At 36.8% G+C, this 26844-nt stretch overlaps 2 protein-coding genes across 6 annotated transcripts in view; both read right to left on the reverse strand.

Moving 5' to 3' along the window:
* The window catches only part of LOC114140903 (uncharacterized), a 1158965-nt gene that overhangs the window by 414254 nt on the left and 717867 nt on the right, over positions 1–26844 (reverse strand).
* The window catches only part of LOC114140911 (neural cell adhesion molecule 2), a 287272-nt gene continuing 275190 nt past the window's right edge, over positions 14763–26844 (reverse strand). For 2 of the 5 annotated variants that reach the window (XM_028011230.1, XM_028011226.1), the window contains 2 exons: positions 22525–22729; positions 14763–17018 (listed from right to left, as the gene is read on the reverse strand). In XM_028011230.1, the coding sequence (XP_027867031.1) occupies positions 16904–17018; positions 22525–22729 (320 nt within the window). In that variant the 3' untranslated portion in view covers positions 14763–16903. Of the gene's footprint in view, positions 17019–22195; positions 22236–22524; positions 22733–26844 lie in introns of all 5 variants that reach the window. The other 3 variants (XM_028011229.1, XM_028011225.1, XM_028011228.1) reach the window with 2 other exon arrangements.

Raw genomic sequence — 26844 nt, forward strand, 5'->3', positions numbered from 1 at the left:
AAAAGAGGAATAGATGATGGAATGATAAAAGAGGAATGGATGATGGAAAGATAAAATGAGGAATGGATGATGGAAAGATAAAAAGAGGAATGGATGATGGAAAGATAAAAAGAGGAATGGATGATGGAAAGATAAGAGAGGAATGGATGATGGAAAGTAAAAGAGGAGTGGATGATGGAAAGATAAAAGAGGAATGGATGATGGAAAGATAAAAAGAGGAATGGATGATGGAAAGATAAAAAGAGGAATGGATGATGGAAAGATAAAAGAGGAATAGATGATGGAAAGATAAAAGAGGAATGGATGATGGAAAGATAAAAAGAGGAATGGATGATGGAAAGATAAAAGAGGAATAGATGATGGAAAGATAAAAGAGGAATAGATGATGGAAAGATAAGAGAGGAATGGATGATGGAAAGATAAAAGAGGAATGGATGATGGAAAGTAAAAGAGGAGTGGATAATGGAAAGATAAAAGAGGAATGGATGATGGAAAGATAAAAAGAGGAATGGATGATGGAAAGATAAAAGAGGAATAGATGATGGAAAGATAAAAGAGGAATGGATGATGGAAAGATAAAAGAGGAATGGATGATGGAAAGATAAAAAGAGGAATGGATGATGGAAAGATAAAAGAGGAATAGATGATGGAAAGATAAAAAGAGGAATGGATGATGGAAAGATAAAAAGAGGAATGGATGATGGAAAGATAAAAGAGGAATAGATGATGGAAAGATAAAAGAGGAATAGATGATGGAAAGATAAAAAGAGGAATGGATGATGGAAAGTAAAAGAGGAGTGGATAATGGAAAGATAAAAAGAGGAATGGATGATGGAAAGATAAAAGAGGAATGGATGATGGAAAGATAAAAGAGGAATAGATGATGGAAAGATAAAAAGAGGAGTGGATAATGGAAAGATAAAAAGAGGAATGGATGATGGAAAGATAAAAAGAGGAATGGATGATGGAAAGATAAAAGAGGAATGGATAATGGAATGATAAAAGAGGAATAGATGATGGAAAGATAAAAAGAGGAGTGGATAATGGAAAGATAAAAAGAGGAATGGATGATGGAAAGATAAAAAGAGGAATGGATGATGGAAAGATAAAAAGAGGAATGGATGATGGAAAGATAAAAAGAGGAATAGATGATGGAAAGATAAAAAGAGGAATGGATGATGGAAAGATAAGAGAGGAATGGATGATGGAAAGATAAAAAGAGGAATGGATGATGGAAAGATAAAAAGAGGAATGGATGATGGAAAGATAAAAAGAGGAATGGATGATGGAAAGATAAGAGAGGAATGGATGATGGAAAGATAAGAGAGGAATGGATGATGGAAAGATAAAAAGAGGAATAGATGATGGAATGATAAAAGAGGAATAGATGATGGAAAGATAAAAAGAGGAATGGATAATGGAAAGATAAAAAGAGGAATGGATGATGGAAAGATAAAAAGAGGAATAGATGATGGAATGATAAAAGAGGAATAGATGATGGAAAGATAAAAGAGGAACAGATGATGGAAAGATAAGAGAGGAATGGATGATGGAAAGATAAAAAGAGGAATAGATGATGGAATGATAAAAGAGGAATAGATGATGGAAAGATAAAAGAGGAATGGATGATGGAAAGATAAAAGAGGAATAGATGATGGAAAGATAAGAGAGGAATAGATGATGGAAAGATAAAAGAGGAATAGATGATGGAAAGATAAAAAGAGGAATGGATAATGGAAAGATAAAAAGAGGAATGGATGATGGAAAGATAAAAGAGGAATAGATGATGGAAAGATAAAAAGAGGAATAGATGATGGAAAGATAAAAGAGGAATAGATGATGGAATGATAAAAGAGGAATAGATGATGGAAAGATAAAAAGAGGAATAGATGATGGAATGATAAAAGAGGAATAGATGATGGAAAGATAAAAGAGGAATGGATGATGGAAAGACGAATTGATGGCTAGGGTGAGGCAAAGACCAATGGATGGGTGGAATGAGGGGAAGACGAACGGATGGACAGAGGGATGAACAGAGGTTTTAACAGCTGGTTAAAAATTCTCTGTCCTCAAACTGAGAATCTGAGAGGAAAACAAAGTAAATTTCAGATAATTGATGAACTCCAGACCGACCGCGTTATGCTAGCTTCCTGTAAGGCCACAGCTCAGACTCCTGACAATGTTGACTCCACTCCAGCTGCTTCGTCTACTACACAACCAGCAGCAGGATATTTACTTCACAGAACATCAGCTCTGTAGTTGTACCACAAATATAATCCATTAATCATCCCAGAAATACTCCTCCAACCCTGAAGTCTGACAGGAAAAATGGTGAAAACCACAATAAGCTGCCGATTCAGTCAAGGAAGAACGCCGATTGTAGATTTGAATACAGATATCTCATCTTAGCTGGATGCTTCCCCTTTGATAGTCTCCTGCATATTCATTAATCGTGATCTCCACCAGAAGGTTATTATCCATAAATGTCACTCTGTAATTAATTAATCCTGTCTGCTGGTTTCTCTCCCTGCCTCATTAACGACTCAAGTCTAGCTGATTGTATTCATATTCATGGGTCCAAATATACAGCTCTATTTCAGATTCAGATGCCAGAATATTTCACTTCATTAGCAGCAGGAAACGCCGCGGGGCCATTTGACAGGCAGGAACTGAATCCTGAGTTTCCTGTCAGCAGCGAGCAAAGAAATCAGCTTGTTTGGGTCGCTGCCATAATGAGCGAACACATGGCTGTGGAGTCAGAAGTGAGTCGCCTCAGTCGCTCAGGCAAAGTTTGAGCACATTCCAGTGAGAATCACCTTCTATGGGTAATGCGGTCCAAGGAGACAATCATGGGGTAATTTTGTGCTGTTTAGCAAATTGATTTTTAAAGCCCACCCCCAGAGGCACATCTATTACCGCCGGTTTGAGTTTTAATAAAAATCCAATATAAATTTGCACAAAGCCAAGAGGAGCAACTCTGGCGCATTAGGCTAATAGAGAAGAATACCACAACTCAAGGAAGCGGATTGCAAATAGTTTGACATTTACTCTGCTATGCACTTCATTATTATTGGAGGAAAATGTTATCCCAAGGCTCTGCTTGGTTATGCACTGCAAATATTAAAAATATATAGGCTTAAATATATGTTTAAGTGTATATATACTGTATATATATATATACTGTATATTAGCTAGTAATCTTACAGAAACAGAACTAAAAATGTTTTTAAAAAACTGATTTAGAAAATTAGAAGTGAAGGGTACAATCCTTTATCTAAGTAACTTTTTTTTTAAAGAATTTAATCTTATTTGTTCTGAACTAATTTCGTCAGTTTTACATTATTTCTGTGACTACAACAGTTTAATATTATATATAAAGGCAAAGTGAGAACATTTTAGCCTGCCCAACTTATAAACATTTCTGAAAAATCACTACTGTTATTATTTGCTAGAATTTCTTGGAAATATGTTTTAGAAAAATATACAGGAAATATTTTGCTGCTTTAATTTTAATGTTGCTCTATGTATAAAAACTTGAAGGTATAATACATTTGTGCTTCTACCAACACTCAGTATTTATTAGATAAATAATAAAAAATTTTCATCTATTTATGCACTAGTTTTGTCTTGTGTTATTTTTCAGCATTGTGGTTTTTTTTTTCTTTTTTGACGTGTGCATTAAAAATGACCAAAAAACTCTATTTGGATCCTATCTGCTTCTAAAAACAACCCAAGAGATTAAAAGTCTTATTTTTGATAACAAGTTAATGTTTTATGTGTCTGAAATATGAGCCGTTTCAAAATCAAACTTCCTGATTGCTAAGTCACATTCCATGGGCACTGCGCCGTTACCTAGCAACCCCAGCCAAGCTCAGCCCCGTTACCTAGCAACGCATGTGGAATTCCAATGCAACATTGTTTTGATGCTTCATTTAAGGGCTTTTTCTCAACCAAGTTGAAAAGACATTAGACTGCATTAGTTGTTGCTAATTTAAATCATAATATTACAGATCTGAATCAGGTTATTCTACAAACTGAAGTTATTTTAAAGGTTTATTAAATAATTACTGTGTTTGTGGGAGGGGAAGAAATGCATTTCTAATCCTTTTTCAGCTTCAGAAAAACATAATATTGAGACCAGAAGCTACAATGAAACCTGGACAGCTTTGATTTGTGAAAACAAAAGAAAACTCAAAGGTTTGTGGATAATATTGTGAAATAGTTTTGCTTAAATACCATCTGGATTGATTGAGCTAATGGGACAAACTTATGGCATTACTGTGCCAGAAATGTTTGACTTTTATAAAAAAAACAAACTTCTGGTCTTATTTAAACTTGTCTACCTAATTAAGCTGACTGTTATTTGGCGGTATGGAGTGTAATGCATGCAGTACCTCCAGTCTGCGCTGATTTTAATTTCAGGTCAGATTCAGTCATTTCAGCTGCTGCTCTTGTAAAAAGACGAGTCTTACTGAGACTGATGGGAATGCCATTTTGCAGGTCATAAACCAAAATATTGGGGAAATTGGACGTGATGATGACGGTAATTACCTTTTAAAGCAATCACAATACATCACTTGAAGAGGGTTGGGGGGTGAATAACCAAAAATCCAGCAGCAGTGCAATCCGTCTAGTTGTCACAGTATTTTCTCAAAACCACAAATGTTACACCGATGGTTGAGAAAATCCAGGAAACCCTGAAGTCATTAGTCATCCATGGTTTTGATAACATGGATATCCACAGCTAATTTGTCGCTCGTGCCTGGAAGTCTTACCCTAACCTTACAAGAACCAAGCTGGTGCCAGAAAGTTCAAAATTAACTAATAATAGGATGGAAACCGTTAAGATGGTGTTAATTACTCTAAATTTGCCACAGAAGAGCCTGACATCGTTAATTATCTGTGAAACGTGAGGCGTGAGGAGTCGTACCTTTGAGACCAGAGTGCATGGAGAGCTTTAACTTCTTCCCTCCAAGCGTTTCTCCTGGAAATAACAAAAAATATCAGTATTTTTAACATCCAATTACCTCACTCATGCTATTAATGTGAAGACTCATTAATTCTATGGCAGTAGTAATTAGCAGAAATTATCAGTTTTTAATTAAGCCTCGCATTTAATTTGTTTTAAAAACAGCCCTGAACGGATTTTTGAGACTTTTCACTTCGAAACTTCTGACGATTTTTATGCAAACCAAACTGTAATCGACTTCTCTTAGCGAGTCACACACAACATCAGGAGCTAAACAAACACTTGATTGTAGTAATTTATGTGCAACTCAATGGAAAAAAACACATTTAAATCATAGTAAATTATGCAAAACAAAATAAAAGGCTGTAATAGAATGGTTGCATGACTGAACCTCCTCTAAAAATAATATTTTATGCACCTTTGATTATTTTTAAACACTCCTGCTGTTTGTGATTTTTCCCCCTTGGTTTTACCAAAGTCATTGAGAGATTGCAAAGGATCAACACAATCTCATTCTACAAAGAACAAAAATACATAAAAATTACTTGGAGAAAATGTGGAATAACGGGTAATAAAAAAAGGAAGATTTTTTCAAAATGAATAAGAAACTGGTGGAGCTGTAGGAATATTCACCAAGCACTGGTTCTGTTCCAGTATCCTTCATTTGTCCAGAATAATAGTGTTTTCACACTTAAGGTGTTTAGTCTGTTAAAAATGAACTCTAATTTGTTTGTGAAGATATGACCAATAAACAGACTGAACGTTTCCTTGTGATTTGTCGGATCAAGTTCTGGTTCATTTGGACTTTTCTCAGTTTCAAAAGAAGCCAAAGTAAATAAACTACAGATGTGAAAACCTCTTCTGACTGCTGAAAACAGAAACCTTCTCTTGGTGGTTTGTTAAAAGTCCAAAGCGCCAGACATCAGAGAAAAAAAGAAAGCTCAAATATTCAGACCACAATTTGTTGAGTTTAGGAAAAACCATGTCTGTTTGTTTAAGAGGAACAGATTGAAGTAAACTACTTCAATTATGGAGATTCATTATTTCAATGAATCCTCATTGAAATAATATAATTATTCTCACATTATTTCAATGAAGATTCATTGAGGACTCAAGGTTTGGTTGAACAAACGTCACCCAAAACTGAACGACGTTTATGAACCTTATAGAGACGCTTCAATAAAGCGACCCTATAGGGATGACACACAATTATGTTTTTCTTTAATCTTAGTTTTTTAGTTAAATTGTAGAGCTAAGTGCCATTAAAAGGTGGAATAACTCTTAAATGTTAAGACATTTTAACACTTTAAGAGCAGCTGAATGAACCATCTGCTTTCTGGACTCCTTCTACTATATTGAGTCTCGTTAGATGATAAAACAAAGCACAACTCCTCACTGCAAACTCTTCTTCACCTGAAAAAAAAACAACTAAAAATCTAATCTACTCCAAGCAGCCGTTATTAGATTCTCCTGGATCAATTTCATGCATGAAGCTGTTCCGTGAATTTCATCAGCTGTAGATAAAAGCCATATAACCTTGCTCCAGTGCCGCCATTTATGCAAATGCAATGTAATTACAGGGTTTTATAGCAAAGTAGCACACAATGAATCAATAACTGATCATATCTCATCGAGTACGGTTATTACAGATTTAATATTTTCTGTAAAAATCAGTGTGTGTGAGGCAATGATGTAGAAAAAGCAAAAAGGACTGGCTTAATATAAACCAGTCCAAAGTCATTTCATAATTAATTCAAAATTCTGTGCCAACATGCATTTCTTTTAGTTAGTATTATCTGTAAAACTTATACCAAAGTATAACTTCACATTCCTCATTTTCATTTTTTATTTTTCCAAGTTGGAGTTCTCATAAAATTATGACTCTTGTCATACGTCTGTATTCTTACTAAGATCTTAGTCACAGAGTTGACTTGAATCGAAGGGTTTAAATAAATAGCTGTCAAACATGCTGGTCAAAGATGGCCGCCCTGACATTACTCTGAACAATGGAGAGCCAAGGAGCACATTGGTGAAATAAAATCCAGATTTTTCCAAAGGTTAAATTTTCAAAAACCAAAAATTGAACCATTGCAAACAAAACAAAAAGAGATAAGAATAATTCAAACTTTTCCCTGTTTGTAGTGCCGTACCTCCATAAAGTAAATATTGAAGACTGATACAAGACGTTTTGGCACATCCTACTTTTAATTTTCATCCCTTCACTGATTGTTAAAGTTTTTGCTGTCAGAAGATGGTTCAGCTTTGAGAGCATTTTCTTCAATGATCCTTATAGAAATCTGTGAACACACTCATTTATGTCCCCTGTAGCCTTGAGCTATAAAATAAAGAGCTCGACTCAGAAAGTGTGACCAGTGTTCGTGACTTCAAGATCTCCATCCTGCGCTGAATATCAAAACGCCTTTCTCTCTCTTTCGCCTGAACGCAACACAACTCGTGTGTTTCTCTGTCACTCGCGTAGAGTTACAGGCCGGAGTAATTTAGACCTATTCCCTTGGAAAATCCTCCCAGTGTGTCCTTGAGCGGCGCGGAAGAGTAAAGCTGCCATTTGTCATCTGGATTGTGTCTCAGTTCCCTCCAGAGTTTGGAGTTTGGGGCAAAGAGAAAGACGAAACGAAGCTGCTTTATTGCTTCACGTTTAAAATCAATTTATTTTCACTACGCCTGGACAATAGATCAATAATGTATATCGAAATAGACACATAATCGATATCAATAGATAATACATCTGATACAAGATTCTATGTTAAAAAAAACATGGAGAGAAAACTGAGGACCAAACAGGTCACACCACCAGTTTGACAGTATTTTAGAAATTTAAAACAAAAAAACGAACCAATATTTATCGGCATCAACTGATATGAAATGATACATTTTTCAGCCATATTGTCCAGGACCAGTTTTCACTCAGTTTGCTACTTTTCTCACTATAAATGCTAAACTCAGCTAAATGTACGCAACTTTGCTCCAGTGAAGGAGGTTAAATTGAGTTTAACAGGAAGTTATACGACATATTCTGCTCTAATTTCATAAAATATGGTGATGTAACGGCTTACAGAGAAGCTCCAAATTATATTAATGAACTAGAGGAACGGAAATCAGACGGAAATCCCAGCAAAGGGAAATCTTCTCTGCACTGAAACTATCTTCTTGCAATTCCCAATACTCTGCTAAATGCATGGTGTGGAAACGATCCCCATCTTTGTCAAATGTGCTGTAATATTTATGCTAAACACCACTTTACTGCCTGAGCATCCTGATAAGTAAAGCTTTTAGTCTTCTTGGTTTATTGAGACACTCATACATTTAGGAGGAATCTTTTAGTTTCCCTCCTGAGAAAAAGTGTTGCAGATTTCCTTTTTTGTCGTATTTAAATGTTTTACATCATATCAGGCAATGACAACCTGAGTGAATTTATTTAAGAGAAGAAAAATTGTCCAAAACAACCTGGTGTGTGTGAAAAAGTGATATCAGGGTTTCTCCCAGTGTTTTATAAGCCTGGCGGGCCACCAGGCTTTACTTAGGCCCCCATCAGGCTAAACATTGCTTATTTATTTGTAGTTTTTTTAATGTTTGCATTTTGTAAGACTTTATAGTGTGTATTCAATCATTAATCTTCCAATAACACATAACTATCAAGTGATATTTACACATTTCCTGTCAAATTTAAATATTTTTTAACTCAAAAACACGGCAGGAATGACTGGCCTACGCCTGAACCACCGGGCTTAGCAAGTTTTCTGGGGGAAACCCTGGATATAATTATTCTGTAACGTCACAATTGTCCAGTTTTAGCACAATGTCATGCTTTTTCAGTATATTTAAGTCCAGACTTTGAATAGACCACTCTAAAAAAGCTTCATTTTGTTCTTTATCAATCAGTCAAAGAAGGACTATCTCAAAATGGAATATTATGCTCCTGTAATCTGATTGGATGGAAAATCTCCTTCAGAATCAGTAAATGATCCTGGTCCAAAGGTAACCCCAGATCACCATACGACCCCCACCATGTTTGACTGCACATCCTCTTTTCTGTAACCCTTCCTGCATTGATCAATGCCAATAGCTGTGTTTCCACTGACCAAAGAATTGGACAATTTCACATTTCTAAAATAAATGAGCATAGTGGAAACACACCAATTTTGAAGAAAAAATAACCTTGTTTATTGATAGTTTTAACGGCAAGATGATGTGGTTTTAATAAACCATGAAGAAGAAAATTCAATTTAATAAGTCAGTCCAGGAAACAAAAGTTTGTTTTCTCATGTATTGCAAAGGATGCAATTATATTTCAGATAACTATATTTAAATGTCATTTTTAAAACTATTAGCTCTGTATTACATGCTTATTTTCATATTACAAAACAAAGTAAAGAAATCCATTTTCGCAGCAGGTAGCTTTAGAGAAAAAACAACATGCTAAGAGAAAAGAGAATGCATTTGAACACAAACATCAGAGAGAAAGCCCAGCTGGATTGGCTACTGATCTCAAACTACTCTGAAATGGAGCAGTGGGTTTGTTTTCCTCCTGTGAACAGTCATGCAGATCACATTTGTCCTTTAAGGTGGATGAAATTAGCCAAAGAAGGATTATTAACTGGAACTACAGGCCTCAGGTGCAGGAGTTTAAACACAAGACTATTAACAGCAGTTAAAATGGCCGCAGAGAGTCAGACATCAATGAGACACAAAATGAGCGAACAACAACAAAGAAGCTTGAGAGGACTGTAGAGGCGCATTTACTCTGAGACCAAACAAAAACGCACAAACACTCAAAGAAAGTAGTGAAGGCAGAGATAAAACAACCAGAAGGTGACTTCGTTATCTACAAAAGAATAAAAACAGGATAAAAATCGATAGAAAATAAACTATACTTCCAAACTGATTTCCTCTTACAGTTTTATATTTTAAAAGGAAGTAGTTTTGATCCAACTGATCCCAAAGGAAAATGAAATGAGTCTAAATGTGACAACAACAGTATTGGAGAAGAAAAGCAGTAGATTGAACCCGCAGTCGTTACCCAACACTATTAAAGTAGATCATTGCTGTGATTAAACTGTTAACTCGCTCACTGCATCACATTTACCACCCCAAGATTTAAATGGCAGATATGTGACACGGCGCCTTCCAAATTATATTCATGCCCTTGAAACTTTATCATTTGTATTCCACTGCTTCACTCCAATACCCCTAAATAAAATTCACAGCAAGCGATTAAATCCAGACCCATTTAGTAACTACTGACCATCTGTGAGTGGTTTATCTCAGGCCTTCAGAGACACGGCTGCCAACTTAGTGACTTCAAATCTGGCCTTCATAGAGAATGTGAGGGGAAAAGCCATAAGCCAGATCCAGTCTGCAGATTAAAACAAATCACTGAAAAAGTTTCTCTGGATAATGAAGATTTTAGACAACATAAAAATGATGTTCAACGAAGACAAGCTGAAAACAACCTGCCAATTTTGTACCCTGGTGGTCGCAGGTTCATGTAAAGACAAGGAAACTAGTCAGAGTTGATGGTACAACCTACTGCGTTTTGAAAGAAGAATAAGCAAAATTATACATAATATATCAATAAGTATCCACTGAAACAAGATTGCCATGTATAAACATAGATTATAGAGGTAGGAATGCTTTTGCAAGACACTAAACTAGTGGTGTCCAAACAGGCAAATAAACTAAATTTATTAAATTAAAGATTTTGTGATATAGCTTCAAATTTTTTGTTGTACCTGCTCATCTTTAAACTTTTTATAAAATCTGTATATTATTAAAGATCGAAAACATAAGGATTCTGAACTCTTGCCTTACTTAAAAAAACACAATAAAACAACAGAATTTCCAAATTTTTGGTAATCATTTGTAAACATTTTTATTCTTAAGGGGCCGGGGCCGAACTAAATCATTTGAAGGGCCACAAATGGACCCTGGACCCTACATTGGACACCCTTAAACAAATGTCTACAAGGCAGACATGGACACCTAAATCACCTTGTTATTGTTTTTTTCTACCATTCAATAAACAAAATTAGCTAATTTTCTCACGCAAATCTGAATTTAGCCGTTACATTTTTATTTCTGTAGTTACCATGACGATCTAAACCAAGCAGAAGAGCGAAACACAGGAAGTGATGTGACATGTCTGCACTCTGAAGATGTTGGAAAGAAAACTGTAAGACCTACAGCAATGATGTTTACATTTCCTCAAAGCAGACACCTTGGGCTACGCTTTTACATTGAAAAACTGCAAACGACCAAAAATCTCCATAAAACTTAGACCATTATTATAGAAAAACTGTAAGATATATCAAAAAGCTAAATCATCTGACGATAGCTTTATGTTGTGTGACTTATTTAAAAGTTGAGTGGAGTTTCTAAGTTGAAGTAGGCAGAAGCAGTAAGTTGTCAAACAAAATGTTTGTGGAATTATGAAGAATTTCAATTGAGCTGAAATTTCCATCAAATATCTCAAAAATGATAATAGATTAAACTGCAGAATAAGCTGAACATTTTGATATATGAATCATTAAAATCAGTTAAGAGCTGAAAACAGTACAGGGCAAGAGAAACACAATCTAAAGAATGTGTTGTAACTGATAATGAGGTTAGAAAGAGATTCTTTTACTTACAACTCCTGGCCAAAGACAAAATGTTTAATCTTTCCTGTCTTTAGAGATTTATCGCGACACCATTCTTCAATGGGATTTATACCTCCAGCCTTCCTCACACACATTCCCTTCCTGTTCCCGTCTCCTCTCCTGTCAAATCAACAAATGTGCTGGGCGAGTGTGAAATAAAGGAGATTAAAGAAGTGGAGGCTTGTTTATGCCAAAAAGAAATCTCTCCTGGATTTGTCTGTACGGCTCAAAGTCAGCAGACGCTCCACTTCTTTATTGTGGGCAAAGTTTCAGAAATTAGCCATCAGAGAAGTGAGTAAAGAGCATGCAGGCTCTACGCGGTTTGTAAACTTCCAACAATGGCAGAAGGATTTACTCCTGGACTTCCCAAACTTCTCTAACAGGTGGGATTAGAGTATCAGGAGAGTCTCTGCAGAAGGAAAGATTAGCAGAGAAATATCACCTGAAGGCTTATAGAGCGATCTAGAAAGACCTCCAAGGTATCCTCAGAGGACTTCCTGTGTGGTCCATCACTCCTGTTTGTTTTTAAGAGGGAAATTAAAACAGTAATCGTGACATTCAGAGTTTGATGCGCAGACTTCCTCCAGGTCTCTCAGGAAGATGAAGTTGGAGTTTGTTCCCCTTGTTAACAGAAACCCTGGCAGCCAGAATCCAACAGGCTGCTGGTGAAGGACCAAACAGAAAAGCATCACAAACATCGAACTCAGAGAAGCAAACCTTCCCAGCCGGGGAACTTGTCTCCACGAATATTTACAAGCCACCATCTTCTTAATTCAGGATCGCTTGGAAATCCATGAAAACTTAAAATCTTATTATATTTGGTAAATACATATAATGATGTTCATGGTATTGCTTTATTGCATGGTATTAGTTTCTGAAATACAACTTTGTCTTTTCTAGCTGTCATAGTAACTCAAAACAGAAGCAAGGGAGACGCATTTCGCTCATGCGGATATGACGTCAGCGCCATACGTGCAAAGAGGACGTAGCATAGTTAGCTTACCTGAATTTCCACGTGTTTTCCTCTTCATGGCTGACTCCTCTCCTCCCCATCAGCAGGTTTTCACCTCAGCTTCAATTAAAAAAGGTGCTTAATTTCCCAAAACGGCCTTATATGGTTTTATATTAAATTTAGGGGGGAGTTTTTATCGTTAAAAAGCTCCCTGTACGGCAGGGGTGTCAAACTCCAGTCCTCAAGGGCCACAGTCCTGCAATGTTTAGATGTGCCTCTGCTGCACCACCTGAATAGAATAATTAGGTCATTAGCAAGGCTCTGGAGAACTGATCTACACAAGGAGGAGGTAATGTAGCCATTTTGTACCTGTGGCACATTAAGAAGTGCAGGACAGCGACCCTCGAGGACTGGAGTTCAACACCTGTGCTACGGCCTCTTCGGGTCATTTTCTCCTACAAGTCAGAATATTCCAGGCTGCACCTGCAGCTGTCCAGATGGTGCGTTTGCTGCTTCAGGACATTCGAGCACCACTCTGCCACACATCGTTTCCGAGTCAAAAACAGCCCAACATACAGTGAATTTTCCTCAATTACTTTGTATGCATATAAGTGGTGCATTTATCAAGCTGTCTCATGTGTATTAATGTGGAATTTTGAGCCACAGAAAACCTGACTTACCTTGATTAATACATCTAAACTGCACAGTCTTCATAACATTTCTCTTAACTTCATCCTTTTTCTTCCTTTTTCCATTTTAAAACTCTGCCAGTGGGTGCTTTCTACAATAACTGACTAATCTTGAATTAATATGAGTTACAGCAACATTTAAATTCCCTTTGGGATCAATAAAGTGTATTTGAATTGAAATTTTCCATATAGCCACCAGGCTTCCAAATAATTTTCTTTTCAAGTAAATATTTAACACAACCCAATCGCCGAGTACTTTGCCAATTTTTAAAAAAGTCAAGACGAATTATTTGCACATCGGGCGTCATTAACCACAAATTACACTTTATTTTTCTTAATTTCTTTAGTTTTAATTAAGTCTCTTACCTTCAGGGTTCATACACTCGTCCAACAGAAAAATTCAAGAACTTTTCAAGCCTTTTTAAGGGAAGTTTTCTAAATTTTCCAGCACAGGACCTTGGAGACAAAAACAATACAAAGGAAGAAAATTCACAATTATTTTCTTCAATCATCACTAATGTGACCAGTGTCTTTTGTAGATCAGTGTAGATGTGAAAAACAATGGTTTGTACACTTTTGTGATTTATTTTTTTCAGATTTTTGCTAATTAAAAGCAGGTCAAATGATTGCTTTTTTATTTAACTGTTCAGTAATTTGTTTCTAACCTAAATCTTCGGATCATATGTTTATTTATATACAAGTATGTACAGTATGTGTAATTGGCATCCTTACAATCTCTGATTGCATTAGACAAATTTGTATTTCTACTGTTATTAAGAGCATAACAAATGCATGAATTGTTCCTATGAAAAGTCAAATAAAAATTATGTTAAAAAACAATAAACATTGACATAAAATGTGGAAAAGTGTCTGCATTTCATATTTTACACAGCAGGTGATTGCAACTTTGGCGTTTTATGTGACTGTCACTTGACACTGATTACTGAAAATTGTTACATTTTGAATGCTTTTTAATAAAACCAGGTCCAAACTTTGCAAGTTTCCCCTAGAAAACTTGCTAAGCCTGGTGTTTGGGTGCTAGTGCAGTCATCCATCCAGCGGTTTTGTTGTGTTTTTGAGTTAAAATAATTTTAAAGTTGACAGGAAATTTGAAAACATCACTTGATTATTATGTGTTATTGAAACACCTAAACACCAACTATAAGTCCTAAAAAATGTATAAAAAAAAAAAGAAGACTTAAATAAATAAGCAATGCTTAGCCTGGTGGGAGCACAAGTAAAGCCTGGTGCCCGCCAGGCTTAAAACACATTGATGGAAACCCTGCAGGTAAGAATAGTAGCAGTAAAAATAGTAGCAATCTACAATTTCTTAAAAAGGAAACGTTACTTATCTGTAAATACATTTTTCACTAATTGGTTAAAAAGCATCTGTCCACTCAAAATCCTTCAGAGGGCCTCAAATGGCCCCCACGCCGCACTTTGGACAGCACACATTTGAACTTTTCATAACAAAAAGATAAAAGAGAAGTCGCCACTCTCTTCTACCAGGACATGTTTATTTACAGCGGCAAAATGATACGAGTCACAAGTGTTCCACAGGTACATACAGAGAAACATCGATAGTTCCCACTTCCTGCACAATTCAGCAGAGACAGTCCAGGGGACATGGGGACAGAGAGGACACATAATGTACACTGAGCTCAAACACGTCTGTTTTAACCCCAGACAGAACCGAAAGGATCGAGGAAACGAGAGTGGCTTCAGACTCATATTCAAATACAAAAAGAACATGTACAAACTGTATAGCCTCCAGGCACTGTGCTCCGGTATTTACAGTGATCATCGACAGGCAGCAGAACCAAACCCGATTCACATATGCAGGTACTTGTTTCATTTTTGTTTTCTTTTTGCGGCGCTTCACGGGTTGGAGATAAAAGCTCAGAGGCGGGGAGAGGATTACCCACCGTCCGGAACCGCGTCATCGCGACCCGTAAACAGAAAAACGCCTGGAACTGAAACCGAGTCGGATTTTCACCCAACTGAACTCTGAATCGATTTTAGCATCGATGAAACCAGGATGAGCAGACGGTCGTGGACTTACGGTACAGTACGTGCAGATACATTCAACAGACATACATGCAACCTGAATGTTCACGCACACACGCATGTATGCACACCCACGCACACACACACACCCCCACACACACATATGATAATGATGCGTTACACACCAACAGAACCAGATCTCTGTTTACTTCCAGGTTCCTACATTTTATCAAGTAAAAAGACTCAATTTCCCTGAATTTCCAGTCCAGGAAGGAAAGAAAGGAAACAAGTAAGGGAGGAAAGTAAAGAATGAAGGACAAGTAAATAAGGAAAGATAGGAAGGACAGGAAAAAGGGAGCTAGGAAAAGTTAAATAAAAAATGGAGGGAAAAAATAAAAAGAAGGGATGTAAAGACTGAAGGAAGGACGGATGAAATAGAAAATTAAGGGAGTTAGTTAGGATACAAGAAAGGAAAAAAGGAAGGACACACGTAAGAAAGAAAGAAAGAACGAAAGAACAGAGGAAAAAAAGACAAGTAAAGGAGGGACACAAGTTAGGAGACAAGGAAGTAAAGGGAGTGGGGGACTGAAGGAATCAGGAAATTAGCAAAAGGGAAAAAGGAAAAAAACAAAGACAGAAAGTCTGAAAATACAACATTTTTTTCCATTTTCTTATGTTCTGTCGGAACCGTGTTCCACATCTGTGAGTCCAGAGCGGCCGGCCGCCGCAGCCCGCAGCATCACCATAAACAGTCCACTTTCTCTGGCGCAAAAAGCAGCAAATCAGAAGCTGATTTCATGGAGGAAACCACACAAAAGGGAGCAAGAAAAGGAAAGAAAAGGCACATTAATGCCGTAATTACTGCCGTGGAATCGCCTCGGGGTTTGGGTTTCCCTCAAGGGGAAGCAAATGAGCGGAAAAAGCAATATTACACCAGAACCTGAACGCAACGGGGAGAGGAAGTAAAACAAAAGCCAAGCCTTCTGCACTGTGGAAAAAGAGACATCCTTTTTTTAATATATTTACATAAAAGCTCTGTAAAATATCCGGTTTTTTTCACCTATGTACAACACACAACGACATCAGAGAGAGTCCAAAACAGAAAAGGAGTTTCTTTCTTTTCAAAATTAAAGACAGATTTCAGATAAAAAGGAGTGTTTCCACGGCTTTGGGTCACTTTCAGATCAAAAACACTTTTTTTTTTTTTTTTTTTTTTTAGTATTTAGAAACGTTATTTGATTTGTTTCTACGTCTCCAAAACATTGAAACGCCAAAAATTAAAAACAAAAATGGCGGCCGTTTCACCAACCCAAACCACAATAAAAAAACAATGAAAAGCAAATTCTGAAGAATTTCATTAAAAGAGAGAAAATAAAAAAAAATACAATCATTTAAGAGGCTCCTACTGAACAAAATGCATTCTGGATGTCAAAAAGTTTCCTTCCTGTTTCCTCTCTTAATTTTTATTTACACATGCCTTTCATTCGGGCATTAATATAAACAGATATAGTATTTTACTCCACTATTTTCACTTTTCCAGGCCGTTGGTCTCGTGATCCGAATGTTCTTTTGGTGGCGAGGGGAGCCGACCCCGTTCTTCTTTACCGTTACTTTATATATATATTTATTTTTAAGCCTTGCTGTCGTCCGGCTTTATGTGGATGCTGTTGTCGCTGTGCACTTTGATTTCAATCGTATCCGGCTTGAGAGACTCTTTGCCATTTTCTTCCTTCAGCGGCAGCTTCCTGCAGGAAGAGAAGAGGCGAGGCGACAGGAGGAGAGGTGAGGTTCACGGCTTTTCACCGCTCAAAACCAGAAATTGAAGGATTCAGGATGGAGAGCAAACACTAAATGTGCACAAAAAACAGAGTGTTTTTCATTTGAAGCCCACGAATAATTTAGATTATTCTTTAAATGCATGAATGTTGTTTTTTTATTGAAGAAAAAACAACAAAGATTAAAAATATTCCTGCTTCAAAATGAGTCTGAATGATAGGATGCAAATAAGGAAGGATGGAATGAAGGGAATAAGGACACAAGATAGGAAAGAAAAACAAAAGAAGGAAACAAGGAAGGAAAAGTCGCAATAAGTTTTTCTAAGTGATAAATTGTCCCAGTTATTATCGCAATAAACCGTATTATTGTCGTTTTGAGAACATTTTCAACTAATAACGCAAGAACACATTCTCAAAGATTAATTTAATTAAAATTTTAACACTGAAACGGGAAAATATTTTAAATATTCAAAATAAACAAACAAAACAAATAAAATGTATGAAGTCTCCCACAAAATGACTGGTTGAGAGAAAAACACCAAGCTGAAGACTGTTTTTGGTAGAAAAAGAAAGAAAAACAATAAATCGAAAAATTAGTTTTAATTTATCATGTCATTAACTAATTTATTGATTAATTGTGACAGGTCTAAGCAGTGCACAAGAAAGTTTGTGCTCTACGAAAACCATAAAGCAATAGATTAATAAAAATAATAAAGAAAATAAAAATAAAACATCAAAACAGAAAAGTTACAATTAAATGCAAAGGAATAAAAATAAGTTTTAAGAACCGATTTAATCTGGAAACGTTACTTATTCCAGAGAATATGAGACACAAGAATATAGGAAAGAAAATATGAAAAAAAAAAAATCAAAACTATGTTTAAAATTCAGTCAATAAATGGAAACTTTTTTGTAGCGGCCAGAAAACAAAACGGACGGCAAAGAAAACTCAACCATCCAAGAATGGGATCATATCGTAGCAAATGTTTACAAAATGGAACAAAAAAACATAAGTCAATTTAAAGGTAAGCTTATTTTTCAAACACTGAAATAAATGGGAAAAATATGTCAATATTTGTTGTAAATAATTTTGAATAATTGAGCAAAATGAACAAGAATAAAGCACTTTGTGTAATTAATTTCTTTTGTTTGCTTTTATGTGCTTCATTCTGTTTTTACAAACAAAAACCAGAAAAAGAGTGTTATGTTTATTACATTTACCATACGAAATTTAAGTGTCACTATCCGAAGTTTAAAAAAAAAATACTGACATGAGCTGGAAAGCCACAACAATACGATGCGTTAGAGTTTAATGACTAAACTAAAGTAGAAAAATCACCATGTTGGAAAAATGTGGCGTCATTTTTCCAGTTGTACGAGGGTGGCAGTATCATGATGTGGGAATGTTTTACTTCACAACGTCACAAAACAGATGGAGCAATCAGATCAGAGCATAAGGAGGGATAATCGATCACAAATCAAACGCAATTTTATGAAGTCCTAAAAAACTGAACGTAAACTTCTGAATTTATTTTGTTTTTGTGAATTTATAGAAGACAAGTTGATCATAAAAACAAAAGGAGCAGAATGTAGTGGTGAGAGTTTGTTTGTGTAATAAGATTTAAAAAATAAACTACATCCAGTTATTGGTTTTCATCCCAAAAATGGATGAAAAACTAAGAAAAATCTGTTTTTGTTTTTACTTCAACCATTAAAGTTCAATTTTTAAGATCAAAATGATTGAATTTCAATGGAATCTGTTTTCTATTAAACCAATACAAACCTCCAGTTTTTACCTTCATTTACATCACTTCCTGTTTTCCTGAGTGAATCTTTAAACTGGGTTACATGTCAGCAGCATCAACACCTTTCAGCTGAGGGACGCTCACCTGCTGAGTTCACAAGGTCGCTGCATTTTACTTTATTTTAATGTTTTTATTCTGACGACGCTCCCGGCGATCAATCAGGACCGTTTGTCACCTGGAACTAGAAACCATCCGTCAACTGAAGCTTCTGACGGAAAATGTGGCTCAATCAGCTGTAAAACCAAAGAAATTTGCATTTCCAAGGTAACGGAGGATCTACGGGAACAAAACAAGTCCAAAATACTAAAAGGAAATTAGTCACTAATAAATGTTTTTATGTTTATGTAAGATTTGATTTCACATGTTTCACTAAATGAAGGAAGGGTACAAAGAAGATGGATGGAAAAAAGAAATGAATAAAAGGAAGGAAGACAAGCTAGGAAAGAAAGATGAGAGGAAAAAGTAAGAACAGAAGGATGTTTGAAAGGATAGAAGAAAGAAAAAACAAAGAAGAAATGAAGGACAAATGGAAAATATGGAGGAAGGACATAAGGAAAGACCAAAACACAAGAAAGGAAAGAAGAAATGAGAGAAAGAACAAAGGAACAAAAGATGGAAGGAAGGAGATTTAATGAAAGAAAGAAGGTTGGAGAAAAGAGAAAGAACATGAGAAAGAAAAAAGAAAGAAATGGCAGAAAAAGGAAAAGAAAATGAGAGAAAAAAAGAAAAGGAACAAACAAATAAGAAAAAGAAATAAGGGAAAAAAGGAGATAAGAAAAAAAGAAAAGCTGAAAGGAAGGACATAAGAAAGACAAGGAAGAAAAGAGAAAGAAAGAGAATAAAAGAATGAAGAAAGAAAATAAAAAAGAGTAGATAAAAATGAAAAAGGCTGAATAAGAGAAACAACAAAAGAGAAAGAATAAAAGAAGCAAGGAAAGACAAAAAGAGAAAAAGTGAAGGAATAGAAAAATGACAAGAGCAAGAGCAAAAAAAGAGAAAGTAAAGAAAGGAAGAAAAAGAAAGAAAGAAGCAGAAGAAAGAGGTAAAGCCACGATGAGGTGAATAAAACACAAAGAAAAGAGCAAAAGGAAAACGTGACAAGATGTAAAAACACAGGAGGAAAGAAGAGAAACTAGGAACAAAGCTGAAAGGAAGGAAAGGAGGAAATGTGGAAGGAGTGAAGGAAGGAAAGAGTAAGAGGAAGAGAGGAAGTGTGATGGAGATACTTTCAGATTCTCCAGATCTGAAACATAAAGCCTCAAAGTCCATCAGGAACATTTCAGATGTTGAATTTTAACTCCAGAGTCGCAGACATTTAGATTTAGAGGATTCATTTCCACTTGATCCATGGATCTTATTAGAGAAAATCAAACCTGATCGCTTTAGAAACACGACTGTATCTGGAAACACAATCAGGTTGATGAATCAGTTTAATATCTGGCCAGTTCTTTGGGTAAAAACTTCTTTAGATCAACTAAAGAACTCAACAGAGTTCACCACAGGGGCGAGCTTTGATATTCCAGCTCTTCATTAATAGAAATTTGTATTTATACAAGCAGCAAATGGTTGATTTTTACATCTGGGACGTTTACTGAACTGCGGGGGAGTTTCCCAGCCAACCGGATCGTGAATGTAAAACAGTGACCCGCTGAACCTAATAAGCCCAAGTGTTGCCAGGGGCTGTGGGGGGGCTTCCCCTCGCCTGATTGGTGGATGCTGGAGTGGCTGCAGAGTGGAGCCAATTTCATGTCTCATTAGCTTCATGCAAACCCAGATGGACTTCAGATGGGGAGTTTCCTCACATCCTGGTTCCTCCTGCTTGGATGTAAATCAACATGAAATGTATTCCAGAGGTTTTAAATATAAAAGTTGAAGTTGTAACTCTTTACGCACGGTTTGTAGTTTCAAAATTACAAGACTTTCTAAATATTTTAAAGCTGCAGCATGTAACTTTTAGGGTCTTAACGCCGTCAATCATCCTCATGTATGTGATACTAAATATGCTAATAGTGGAGAAACAACTTACGGTTACAGGAAAGCTGTTTATCCGCCACTATTACTGGCTATGCTAACAAATTATCTCTTTTTCCATTTATACATATTTTGAAATATGTAATGGACATTTAAAAATTATTTTAATGATGCTAATGAGCTCTGTGTGCAGTAAAGGTTATTCTGCTTTCTGAAGGTGCAAAACAGTTAAATAAAAGTCAGATCTGTCAGCTGTCTGCTGAGAAACCAGCTTTCACTGTTTGTCTCGTAAATGTTTTTGCACGTCTCCTGTCCTTGAGTATAAAAGACAAGTTCTTGACCCTGGGAGTCAGAGCTGACACTATTAAGAAAAGCTTACATTTTACAGTGAAAGCTCTGTGTTACAATTTTGACCCTAAATAAACCTTACTGACTGCCTTTTACCTGATTTCTACAAAGAAACATCACGGTTTTAAAATGGCTGCGTCATTTTTTCAATGATCTTTTAATACCAGATGGAGACGGGATCCACTTTGTTCCTGCTGTGCTCGTTACTTCAGAAAACAGTTGCTTTCTAGCAGAGCAAATGCAGATCACAACATGAGGGAGTTTTAAAGGGAAAATATCACAGCTATCGCTCTGTCAAAGCTGGAAGGATGATCTAATTCACACTACAGTATTCTCTGAGTTTTCTGGGGAATATTACTATCAAGTAATTGTTTTAATTGTTTTAATTGTTTAAAGTATTTGCAGCTTGAGAAGCTCTGTATTGATAGTATTTTCTCCTTCCTGCTCAAATTCTTGTGATTTGTGTGGTTAGACATTTCAGTTTAAGATTGTTTCTGATTTTATTAAATCTCCATCTGTAAATATTGCCCAGCAGCCCGAATGTCAGATTATGCAGAAATACTATAATGCAGGATCAAGAATGTCAACATTTTGTGATAATATGGGTACAAAAACAACAGGATTTCATGTTGCTCCGTATCTATCTGCAGTGTTTGCTTGTATGGAGTGTTTTGCGTCGCTCTGCTGTCCACACAGACACACACTCTGCATGCAGTCTGAGCAGCCAGTCACTTAGTGACTCAGCAAACGTCAAAGCCATCTCCCTGCTCCTTCTTCTCCCCTTCATACCGGCAGCATAAAACAAACAAAAAGTGTCTCTGCGGAGGCGAATCGAGGCCTCGTTTATCCTGAGTTGTGAACTTCTACGCCGAGAAGAAGCAAAGCACAGAAGCAGCTCATGCAGCAACAACACAGGCGACTGGAACGCCACGGCGCTACGAGCATGCAGATGAGAGGAGAGCACTCACAGCACAGTGGATGGAAGCACAGACGTTAGTGAGAAAGACATAATCAGAGACATACTGTGGTTGAAAGGGTGGTTGGGCGGCTGTTGTAGGTGTACCTACAGTAAACGGTAAAAAGAAGTCTCCTTTGCTCATTCGTAGCAAATAAAGGAGTGACATGAAAGGCAATTTGTGACATTTGACTAAACTGAGGGCTGGTTGTTTTTCTCTCTCTTCAGCCCAAAGTAGGAAACAGTTTCTAAAGATTTTCATTCATCCCTTCAGGTCTCTAAAGTTGTTGATACACCCACAGCAGATGTTCCAAGCATGAAGGGCCTGGCGACTTGCAAACATCAAAAATCCAAACAGTTGATCAAAGATTTGAAGGAGCAGGAGGTGGATACTCACAGGTAGGCCGCCTTGCCCTCCTCCATCTCTTTGCCCTTGCCGCTGGTTGCCGTCTTCTTGCTGCAGAGCGTGCGAGTGATGCACATGAGCAGGCCGCAGTGGCGCAGGAAGAAGCAGCTGACGTCCACCAGCACCAGGAGCAGCAGCAGCGCTCCGAGGCCGAGGCCCACCACCGCGCCGAGCCCCAGGCCGCTGAACAGGGATTCTGCTAAGGCAGGGAACACACAACCACACACACCTGTTAGCCGACTCAGTCTGAAGACGTCTGGTTCGAACCTTCATCCTCAGTGTCAAACTCAAGACCGACGTCGCTTCCATTTTCATCACGTTGGCAAAAGAAGTCATGATCCAATAAAACCCTCCGACCTAAAACCAAGAAATTAAAGCAGATCCACAGCGTGAAGGTGATTTTTACAACAGTGTATTATGGAAACTGTAGACAGAACAAAGGAGTCAATTTCTGCCCAAACAATTTGACACTTGAAATTTAGAAATTTCCACGTTTTTCTTTTGTAGAAAATTTCTTAATTAAAAATGTATTAATCCAAATTAATACATTTTTAGATTCATCTTATTAGTCTAAAGATGTCGGACTTTTTCAAGCAAACTGTCAACCTTTCAAACTCAGAAATTTCCATCTTTTTTCAGGAAAATTTCTGACATTTATCTAAAAATTTCAATGTTTTCTTGCCAAATTTGCATCAGTTTTCAATTGCAGCTGGGGGCCGCACAGAATCAGTCCAGGTGACACAAATAGCCCCCGTGCCACACTTTGGACACCTTTTCCCAAACTGTGGTCTGTGAAGTACTGCATGTGAATAATATGTACAGTTAGCTTAGCAAATGATTGTGTTTAATAATAATAATAATAATAGATAAGTAGGTTAATTCAGAAAATAAAAGTAGTTTAATATTTTAAATTCAGGTTGAAGTTTGTTAAATGCGTTTAGTGGTCCTCAGTTTGAGAAACACTATAAATACAACAGTTGTTTGCGTAAATATAAGTTTATCAATCAAATCAAAGGAATTTTTATCTATTTATTGTTAGCATCAATAACTCCCTCCAGTTTTTTTTTTTGCGAAAATTCAAGTGAAATTATTAGAAATTTTTCGCACTGATGCATCATTATTAGTTTATCGCAATAATAATAAAAAAAAGATGCTACCTCCCACCTGCAGGTGGCAGTGTTTCTTACTTCTGCTCCACTGCTGCCTCAGCTTTACAGGTTTTTGTCCGTGATCAAAATGGCAAGTAATAAAAAGTCAGATTTATGAGCGTAAATATTGCAAAATTAGCACAAAATCACAATAACAATCATGGAATGACCAGAGAGAAAGAAATGACTCCTTTCCGGTTTTATCTCTGCAATTCTATTTCTGAAAACCAGTCGATCTGTTCTGGTTCAGTTACTTTTAGTTCATCCTTACTTTGTTTTTTCCCCTTTCAGATAAATGTAGTTACTGATATTAAAAGTATGTCTGCAGATTCCCTTCGTTTGTCCTAGTCACAAAACTTTTCCTTTAAGCTTGTAGGATTATTTAGAGAGGATCAAAACAACTTCATTTGTTTTTTTTGTTTTACGTATTAAATGTTGGTAAAGTAACCAATCTGTAGAGGAAGTAAGCTTGAGAAATACATAAAAATCTTTTGATTCTTGTTTAAAAGTATAATAAAGGATTTTGAGGTTTTATTTCAGAAAGATTGTGAGTAAATGCAGCACAAAAGGCTACAAGTTTCTGTGTTTTTCTTAAGAGAAGGAAAACCTAGAGGTTAAAGTTAGGTGTTGGAGTCAGCAGGGAGTCTCTGCTGCTGAAGGACGATCCTTCTGGTCAGGTTCCTGCAGAGCAGAGGCTGAAGGCCACAGCCCTCGCTTTACATCCATATATTTGACACAAATAGAGATAACTGCAATGTAAGAGAGGGAAAAGAGAAAGTAGCAACTTTCTCAGAATGACTTGAAGGTCAATGAATTCCTTCGAAGAGAGCTGGAGAGTTTCCAAACTAATCCGCGATTCTCAGTGGAGCCTAGAATAATCTTGAATATTAGCGTGAATCCCACAAAATCTCCTCCAAAACAAATCAATTTCTGCCTTACAAAGTTTCCGCTATTTAGGATTAAAGTTTTAAAGACGTGAATAAATAAGGAAAAGGAGATCTGTGGCAATCCAAAAATCTTTTTGTCGTGGTGATTCGGGTCTTTCGATTTGTTTTAAAACCCACTAAAACCTTTGGGTTTTTCAAATGACACAACGTTTGCGGGGCTGTGTGCGCCCTCCGGCCTCGCATTCTCATTCAGCTTTATGTGGCAGCCGCCTGCATCTCTGCAGGGGAGATGTAGTGCACATTTCCCAACTCCACTGCTCCACAGAGCATCATTAGCATGCTGATGTTTCAGCCTGAATCCTTCGGGCGCCTCTCGTTTCACAGCTTGCAGCCAATAACTGGTTCATGTGGGGCAGAAACTCGACTTTTTCAAGCAGGGAAAAAAACACGCCGGGCTTGGAGAAAGCCAGCGATGGATTGAATTAATAAAATAAATACATCAGGGTAGGACAGTGCGGTGCAGGTCCCATGGGGCAGGAATGAATAGAGCCGGGGCCTTAAGTGATCCTGGGGTTGAGCAAAGTGAAAAGAAGCAGCGAGGACGGCTGGAGGTCAGCGAGGCTGGGAGCAATCAGTGATTGGAGATAGACTCAACCTACCTGTTCAGATAAAGCTTCCAGTCAGAGAGGCTTAGCTTCTCTCTGTTTGCTGCTGGAGGCCACCGGCCTGCTTTACTTGCTCCATTTTCTACTAATACTCTCTCTGTTTGCTATTTTTGCTGTCGTTAACTTTGTGGTCCTTCTTTGTTTTCTCTTTTTATAGAAAGTATTCGACTCAGTAGCTGCGTTTTCATTACAAATATATGGATATGTTGTGGTGTTTCCATTAAATAAGTCATTAAAAATCATGGCAGCGGTGAATGTAAACAGCTACATGAGTTTATAATCATGATTCGGCCAATCAGAGGAGGCTTTGGTGTCTTATTCAGGCAGCTATGTACACGGCGGCAGTTTGGGGAAATTGTAGTCGGCCATTTTACAGAAAAAAGATATATATATATGAACATTATCTTCCTACAACTTTCCGTTGTCTTCTTTGTTGTTTCTGCCAGTAGTAACTCGTGATGTGAAAAAAAAAATTCCATTGCAATTTTGCGAAATATATCTATTTTGATATGGCTGGAGAAAAAAAAACAAACTTTTTTTTACAGGAAAAACATGAGTTTTTTTAAAATTAGCATGTTTACTTTGAGCAAATTTATATAATAATTTCAATTTGAACAATTTTATGGTTAGCAGAATTGTAGCTAGTGATTCTATCTTTCCTAAACCTAATCGGACTGGAATAATCTGGATTGAACTGGATTAGGATCCAGTTCAATAACAGTGGAACGTAACTCAGTTTATTTAGGGAAAATTTGTGTTTTCACAGATTTTTTCCAAAACTTTTATAAATAAATGCAGCTTGGTTGTTATTAACGTCTCTGCTAGTGCTATAACAACTTCCATTGAGTGTATTAATGCATATTAAAGTATATTTGGTTATAGTTATAACACTCAGGGCCCACTGTACATTTTATTTTATATAAATACTACTAAAATTAATTAGCTGGAGAAACATTTTCTGGTGCATTCTATAGTTTGCCAGTCAAAGAGGGAGAATTAGCAAAAATAATCCAATGAGCAAAGGGTCAATGTTCCAGAACTTTCCACTAGCCACCTTAAATCCTGATAAAGTTGTTGGTGCGAGCAAAATTGAGCAACATATTCAAAAAGAGGATGAATGTTGTGTTTGACCCCTCAACAAGACAGGAGGAGGCGATATCTCCTTTTGGACGCCGTCCAGCTGAAAGCAAAACCCAGAGGGCTCACTGTAAACAATTTCAAGGTCCACAAAACAGCTTTATAGCCGTTATTAATGCACAAAACAAGAATTACAGAGGTCAAAATACGTGCAGCAGAGGCCACGGTAACCCAAGGAGAAAGCTCTTACAGACAGGTTTTAATATGCAACCAGCAGTGGATTCCCCCCTTTAGAAGTTCAAATTAATTAACCCTGGACATTGCTTCTGAACTCAAACAGAGGCAGAGAGGCTTTAAGGTTAAAAGCCTGAAATACAGTGAAACAGGAGCGTTCCTACGGGACAATGTCAGGAAATTGGAAAGGTACTGTTGACATTTGGAGCTGGGAAGGAAAGCAACAACAAGAATTAAAAAAATAGCAAAAAAAGGTATAAAATTCTGCAAGAAGATGTTGGATCATCAATAAGAGATCCA

Source organism: Xiphophorus couchianus, chromosome 24, assembly GCF_001444195.1.
Source record: "Xiphophorus couchianus chromosome 24, X_couchianus-1.0, whole genome shotgun sequence".
NCBI classification, from domain to species: Eukaryota; Metazoa; Chordata; class Actinopteri; order Cyprinodontiformes; family Poeciliidae; genus Xiphophorus; species Xiphophorus couchianus.